General features: G+C 42.8%; 1 protein-coding gene across 1 annotated transcript in view; it reads left to right on the top strand.

The window, feature by feature from the left end:
- LOC111958699 (UTP11 small subunit processome component) overlaps positions 1-7,575 on the top strand; it is a 12,118-nt gene extending 4,543 nt beyond the window's left edge. Inside the window, exons 6-8 of the mRNA XM_024137380.2 lie at positions 6,310-6,440; positions 6,704-6,814; positions 7,211-7,575. Coding sequence (XP_023993148.1) covers positions 6,310-6,440; positions 6,704-6,814; positions 7,211-7,294 — 326 coding nt within the window. The 3' untranslated portion in view covers positions 7,295-7,575. The remainder of the gene's footprint in view (positions 1-6,309; positions 6,441-6,703; positions 6,815-7,210) is intronic.
- Positions 7,576-8,057: the final 482 nt, after the last annotated feature.

Raw genomic sequence — 8,057 nt, 5'->3', positions numbered from 1 at the left:
CATTGGGTACATTGCCTTTAAATTGTTTAACGTTTTGGGTAGCCTTCCACAAGCTTCCCACAATAAGTTGGGTGAATCTTGGCCCATTCCTCCTGACAGAGCTGGTGTAACTGAGTCAGGTTTGTAGGCCTCCTTGCTCGCACACGCTTTTTCAATTCTGCCACAAATGTTTTATAGGATTGAGGTCAGGCATTGTGATGGCCACTCCAATACCTTGACTTGTTTGTCCTTAAGCCATTTTGCCACAACTTTGGAAGTGTGCTTGGGTCATTGTCCATTTGGAAGACCCATTTGTGACCAAGCTTTAACTTCCTGACTGATGTCTTGATGTTGCTTCAATATATTCACATAATTTTCTTGACTCATATGCCATCTATTTTGTGACGTGCACCAGTCCCTCCTGCAGCAAAGCACCCCTACAACATGATGCTGCCACCCCCGTGCTTCACGGTTGGGATTGTGTTCTTCGGCTTGCAAGCCTCCCCCTTTCCCTCCAAACATAATGATGGTCATTATGGCCAAACAGTTATATTTTTGCTTCAACAGACCAGAGGACATTTCCCAAAAAGTACGATCTTTGTCCCGTGTGTAGTTGCAAACTGTAGTCTGGCTTTTTTAATGGTGGTTTTGGAGCAGTGGCTTTTCCTTGCTGAGCGCCTTTCAGGTTATGTCGATGTAGGACTCGTTTTACTGTGGATATAGATACTTTGTACCTGTTTCCTCCAGCATCTTCACAACGTCCTTTGCTGTTTTTCCTGGGATTGATTTGCACTTTTCGAACCAAAGTACGTTCATCTCTAGGAGACAGAACGCGTCTCCTTCCTGAGCGGTGTGATGGCTGCGTGGTCCCATGGTGTTTCTACTTGCATACTATTGTTTGTACAGATGAATGTGGTACCTTCAGGCGTTTGGACATTGCTCCCAAGGATGAACCAGACTCGTGGAGTCTATCATTTTTTTCCTGAGTCTTGGCTGGTTTCTTTGGTTTTTCCTGTAATGTCAAGCAAAGAGGCACTGAGTTTGAAGGTAGGCCTTGAAATACATCCACAGGTACACTTCGATTGACTCAAATGATGTCAATTCCTCTAAAGCTTCTATTGCCATGACATCATTTTCTGGAACTTTCGAAGCTGTTTAACAGCACAGTCAACTTAGTGTATGTGAACTTCTGACCCACTGGAATTGTAAATAATCTGTCTGTAAACAATTGTTGGGAAAATTACTTGTGTCATGCACAAAGTAGATGTCCTAACCAACTTGCCAAAACTATAGTTTGTTAATTAAACAAGAAATTTGTGGATGGTTTGAAAAACGAGTTTTAATGTTTACACTAAGTGTATGTAAACTTCCGACTTCAAATGTGTGTGTGTATGTGTATATATATATATATATATATATATACAGTGGGGAGAACAAGTATTTGATACACTGACAATTTTGCAGGTTTTCCTACTTACAAAGCATGTAGAGGTCTGTAATTTTTATCATAGGTACACTTCAACTGTGAGAGAAGGAATCTAAAAACAAAATCCAGAAAATCACATTGTATGATTTTTAATTAATTAATTTGCATTTTATTGCATGACATAAGTATTTGATACATCAGAAAAAGCAGAACTGAAATTTGGTACAGAAACCTTAGTTTGCAATTACAGAGATCATACGTTTCCTGTAGTTCTTGACCAGGTTTGCACACACTGCAGCAGGGATTTTGCCCACTCCTCCATACAGACCTTCTCCAGATCCTTCAGGTTTCGGGGCTGTCGCTGGGCAATACGGACTTTCGGCTCCCTCCAAAGATTTCTATTGGGTTCAGGTCTGGAGACTGGCTAGGCCACTCCAGGACCTTGAGATGCTTCTTACGGAGCCACTCCTTAGTTGCCCTGGCTGTGTGTTTCGGGTCGTTGTCATGCTGGAAGACCCAGCCACGACCCATCTTCAATGCTCTTACTGAGGGAAGGAGGTTGTTGGTCAAGATCTCGCGATACATGGCCCCATCCATCCTCCCTTCAATACGGTGCAGTCGTCCTGTCCCCTTTGCAGAAAAGCATCCCAAAGAATGATGTTTCCACCTCCATGCTTCACGGTTGGATGGTGTTCTGGGGTTGTACTCATCCTTCTATTCCTCCAAACACGGCGAGTGAGTTTATTAAGCAAAAAGCTCATTTTTGTCTCATCAGACCACACGACCTTCTCCCATTCCTCCTCTGGATCATCCAGATGGTCATTGGCAAACTTCAGACGGGCCTGGACATGCGCTGGCTTGAGCAGGGGACCTTGCGTGCGCTGCAGGATTTTAATCCATGACGGCGTAGTGTGTTACTAATGGTTTTCTTTGAGACTGTGGCCCAGCTCTCTTCAGGTCATTGACCAGGTCCTGCCGTCAGTTCTGGGCTGATCCCTCACATTCCTCATGATCATTGATGCCCACGAGTGAGATCTTGCATGGAGCCCCAGACCGAGGGTGATTGACCGTCATCTTGAACTTCTTCCATTTTCTAATAATTGTGCCAACAGTTGTTGCCTTCTCACCAAGCTGCTTGGTATTGTCCTGTAGCCCATCCCAGCCTTGTACAGGTCTACAATTTATCCCTGATGTCCTTACACAGCTCTCTGGTCTTGGCCATTGTGGAGAGGTTGGAGTCTGTTTGATTGAGTGTGTGGACAGGTGTCTTTTATACAGGTAACGAGTTCAAACAGGTGCAGTTAATACAGGTAATGAGTGGAGAACAGGAGGGCTTCTTAAAGAAAAACTAACAGGTCTGTGAGAGCCGGAATTCTTACTGGTTGGTAGGTGATCAAATACTTGTGTCATGCAATAAAATGCAAATTAATTACTTAAAAATCATACAATGTGATTTTCTGGATTTTTGTTGAAGAGAGAGCTCACAGTTGAAGTGTACCTATGATAAAAATGACAGACCTCTACATGCTTTGTAAGTAGGAAAACCTGCAAAATCGGCAGTGTATCAAATACTTGTTCTCCCCACTGTATATACAAAATAACACTACTATATATATACACACACACACACACACACACTGGGTAGTGTTATTTTGTGGTATTGCGTTGGATATTTCATACAGAAGGCCATAACTCCCACTTTCATCATACGTACAGACATTCTTCTTGTACACCTAGGAATCAGGGCCATATCCATAAAGCGTCTAAGAATAGTAGAGCCGATCAGGTAGCTCCGTAAACATGAAAACATGATATGTCCCGGGAATCTATAGAACATCGCTCAGCGTTGAATACGAATACAATAAAGTGAACTTTCTTAGAAAGACTGTTTAGCACGATGCTACGCAAGTCTGACAGGCATAGGCTCCATGGTTTTGTGTGCGGGGGGCTAGGGTCAGTTTGTTATATCTGCGAGCTACTTCTCCTGTCTTATCCGGTGTCCTGTGATGAATTTAAGTATGCTCTCTCTAATTCTCTCCTGCTCTTCTTTTCTTTCTCTCTCTCGGAGGACCTGAGCCCTAGGACCATGCGTAGGACTACGGGCGATGATGGACTCCTTGCGTCCCCAGTCCACCTGGCCTTGCCTGCTGCTTCCAGTTTCAACTTTTCTGCCTGCGGCTATTGGACCGTGACCTGTCCACCGCGTGCTACCTGTCCCAGACTGCTGTTTTCATACTCTCTAGAGGACGCAGGAGCTGGTAGAGATACTCTATATTGATCGGCTATGAAAAGCCAGACTGACATTTACTCCTGAGTGCTGACTTGCTACACCCTCGATAACTTCTGATGATTATTATTAGTTGACCATGCTGGTCATTATGAACATCTTGAACTCTTGGCCATGTGTCTGTTATTAATCTCCACCCGCCACAGCCAGAAGAGGCTGGCCACCCGCTCATAGCCTGTTCGCTCTCTAGGTTTTCTTCCTAGGTTTGCCTTTCTAGGGAGTTTTTCCTAGTCACCGTGCTTCTTACACCTGCCATTGTTACTTTGCTGTTTGGGTTTTAGCTTGGGTTTCTGTATCAGCACTTCGAGATATTAGGCTTGATTACGAAGGGCTTATATAAAAAAATTTGATTTGGATACTTTCACATCAGGGCAGGAAGTGCCTGGTTAATTGTCAAAATGTGGACAGTGCCAACCTACTGTTAATTGCGAAGTTGCAACAACCACATCTGATAATTCAAGACAAAAGTTTGATGTTTATTTTGTTATATGAATAATGACACTAATGGAAATCTAAACATATTATTAATATTTGCATCATAATTGCACCCACCATAACATCAAGAGAGCTCACCAGAACTATCATTGGTTTGATTTGTACTAATCATGGTTGCCAGCGGAGAGTGAAGAAATGAGCGAATCTTCTTAAATGAAAAAGTGAAAGGCGCTTCCTGTATACCCAAGGGGTTTAGCGCTTCCGTGATACCCACGTGTTTACTAAGGGAGAATTTGAGGCAGTTGCTTGTTTTAGGAAGACCGTCTACATTTATAGAGTTTGTACTTTGAAAATTGGCAAATAGGGTCGTCGTTTAGAAAAGGCATTGAATCCCAACAAAAAAATCACAAAGCAAACGACCCAGGGAAGGATGAGATAGTTATTACGTTAGCTAGCTACCTGTCGGCTAGCTAGCTAACGCGTTAACTTTCCAGGAGCCAATGCCTATTGTTTTGTACAGCTACCAATGTGCTAATATGATTGGTGTAATTGGCTGCCTTGTTGACATGTAGATTATGTTGCTAACTAGTTAATAACATTGAATGTTTGGTTCCTGTTGCCTACTGTAATAACTAACGCTTAACCAACTAATAATTTTAATTTGAGCCAACAGCCTGGTTTTCAGAAAACATCTTGGACATCTTGAAAAGAAAAAGGATTACAAACTTCCTGCGAGTAACGTCAATCTAATTCACGCTTATTCTAGTAACACATATTCACATTTGCTGAACTGTCACTAACTACCACAGCTAGAATATGTTGTGGTCCATTACAATTTGATTTGGTGCCTGATCTTATATTCTTTGTTTGACATTTTTCAGTGACCACCACAAGAAAAGAACACCCTTGCTTGCTTTGGCGTAAAAAAGCCTTGGACAAAAACCCTGATGAGTTCTATTTTAAGATGGTCAGCTCCTTCAGCTTAAGGTAAGTCATCACTCATGGACGTTTGGCTTCGCTTGTCCTAGATTTGTGTTGTTTGTCAACTCCTGTCATTGTCAAGCCCAAAACACAATGAGTAAGACCTCAACAGATCTGGGACCAGGTTATACAGGAGTGCCTGGTCCCAGATCTTGTTTTGCACTTGCCAACCCATGCTCATTGTCAGGTATGATAAGCAGTTGGCATGATGGCCACAAACAGACTGGCACTCGGGCTAATACATAGCATAGCTTTACGCCGTCATTTCATGTTTGCTGTCTTACCATGTCCCATATTTCATCCTTCTGGTATAGAATGAAAGTAAAACATGATAGATTTAACATCAATTAGCGACCAAGTATTCCATTTCAAATGCTGACTGAGTGAATAAATTTCCTAATTACCCTGACTCGATCACTCTGTTCTCTTCTTGAGTGTTCAAGACACAGATCTGGAGAAGATGTGAGCAGCAAGCCTCTGACTAATTTTTCGCTATAAGTGTGTTAGATGGCAGAGTCTAGGCGAGAGCAATTACAGAGAGAGGAGTAGACAGACAGCTAGGTTTGAAATAGGCGCTAGATTGCCGAGCGACGCACGTGGAATCACAGCTTCCCATGAAGATTAGTGTTTGAGGAACGAATGAAGGAGGCATGTACAAACTCGAGGCGCGCCACACCGTCTCAAGAGCTCAGTGTGGTCCTTTGCTGAGAGAAGCGCGCAATAACATACTCTTATGCGGGCTAGTTGCCGTGGAGTCCTCTTTGATTGAAACTAAATGATTTCTCCAGTCATGCGTTAGATGTGCCTCATGGAGTGATGAGCTGTGATACTCTGTAGCAATGCTGCGATGACACTGAACCTTGTGAGAGCAAATACGTTATTTTGTGGTATTGCGTTGGATATTTCATACAGAAGGCCATTAACTCCCACTTTCATCATACGTACAGACATTTTTCTTGTACACCTAGGAATCAGGGCCCATATCCATAAAGCGTCTAAGAATAGMAGAGCCGATCAGGTAGCTCCGATAAACATGAAAACATGATATGTCCCCGGGAATCTATAGAACATCGCTCAGCGTTGCACAAATACGAAATAACATTCAAAATGGGTGAATCTTTCCTTTAACTGAAGACTGTTTTTAAAGACCATCTGAAACTGACAGAGCCCTGATATCTCCTGGTTTTGTGTTCCACTACAGTAGCAGACTTTGAACTGGCCAGCCACCTGGACACAGCTCCTGAGCTGGTGGACAGGGTGTACAACCGGCCCACCCTCCATACGCTGGAGACCCAGACCATCCAGGGTGCCGTGGAGCCTCTTGTGATAAAGGTCAGTCAGGAGTGTCCCTGTGTAGCCTGATGGCCACACTGATCCTCAGCAATGGGTGCTTTCGTTTTAGCTCGCCTAGGGCACCGGGTGGGTCGAGTTTGCACATTTGCACATTCCAGTCTCTCATTTTAAGGCCTTTTGTTAGCAAAAATTCACAAGATTTCTCACATTTCTCAATTATGGTGGTGTGTGGTTATTCAACTCTCTAACGAGTATTTCTCTGTTACATGTGTTGATGGTTGTGTATGTTTTCCTCTKTGCAGAAGTTGGCCAGACAGAGGAAGCACCAGTATAAGATCTTGTCCCAGCGGATTGACCGGGAGAAGAAGATGTTTGTCATTGGKCAGAAGATCCAGACACGCAAAGACCTACACGTGAGTAGGAGATGACTACAAGCCATATAAACGTAATGATTCGTAATGCTTAAGACGGTGGTTGAGAAAGACTTGGATTTKCCCATGATAATTGTATTGATGGGGTATTTCTAGGGGCTTCACATGTTAGAAAAGCCAAAGGTACGTTTCCCCCCTCTGGTGGACAAGTTGTACTTAATTCTAGGCTTTTAAATTGTTTTCTGTGCTAATCCATTCGATTCTATCCACTGTCCCAAAGGGGGCATCTACTTCTAGAAAGAACAGCCTGCTTGTTAACTATATAGGAGGTTTCTTTGATCCTCGTTGTGCTTGTGTGTCTCCCACAGAATACGGACACACTAAATGATAGAATGTTCAACAGTATTACCATCTCTGTGGTGTCTCCTCTCTGTCCAGGATAAGAACAAGAAGGTGAAGGTGAGCAAAGAGACGGTCAATGTCTCTGCTGTCTACAAGTTTGAAGCTAAGAGAAAGCGCTGAGAAAGGTAAACCTCTTTGAACAGGAAACGCATCATCAACGAGACCTTTCTGTGGCCTGTTATACAATCACCAGTCGGTCACCATCGGACAGTAATGTGGACTTTGGTTTGCCTAGCGCAATTCATGTGGATATGGACAAGTGAAATGGTAAATGAATTCACTCTCAATTGTTGTTGGAGGCGTAGATTGATCTCTATGATTGCAGCAATGCAGAGTTTTTGTACATATTTATCAAAGGATAAAAGTTTGGTTATTGTATGAATAAATTGTTTTGAGACAAATTCCTAAAGCCTCAATCTTGTCTGTCAAACGTCATCTTTATAGGTTCTTTATAGGTTCGTGTGAGCGTTTATCAATATCATGCTGTTCAGTTACACTACCAGTAGGTGGCACTAGTGTACTTTATCAATGTAATGGAATGTACTGCCAAAATAATGGAAACACTTGAGTAGATAATATTATAAGGGATACAAAGTATATTGAAAGCTAGTGCTTCCACACAGGTGTGGTTCCTGATTTTTTTATTAAGCAATTAAACACCCATTCAATCTTAAGGTCATAAAAAAAAAAAAATACTGTGCAGGCTATTTTTCTGGCATATTTTTGGCTACCATGGCTATGCCCCCATCCACATTGCACAAGTGGTCACTGAATGGTTTGATGAGCACAAAAACTATATAACCCATATGCCATGGCGCTCAGTCACCCGTTCTCAACCCAATTGAACACCTTATTGGAGATTCAGGAGCGGCGCTTTCCACCA

The sequence above is a fragment of the Salvelinus sp. IW2-2015 genome, unplaced genomic scaffold (genome assembly GCF_002910315.2).
Source record: "Salvelinus sp. IW2-2015 unplaced genomic scaffold, ASM291031v2 Un_scaffold1185, whole genome shotgun sequence".
Lineage (NCBI taxonomy): Eukaryota > Metazoa > Chordata > Actinopteri > Salmoniformes > Salmonidae > Salvelinus > Salvelinus sp. IW2-2015.
Note: the sequence above shows the minus strand (reverse complement) of the source record. Positions and strands in the feature narration are given on the sequence as shown.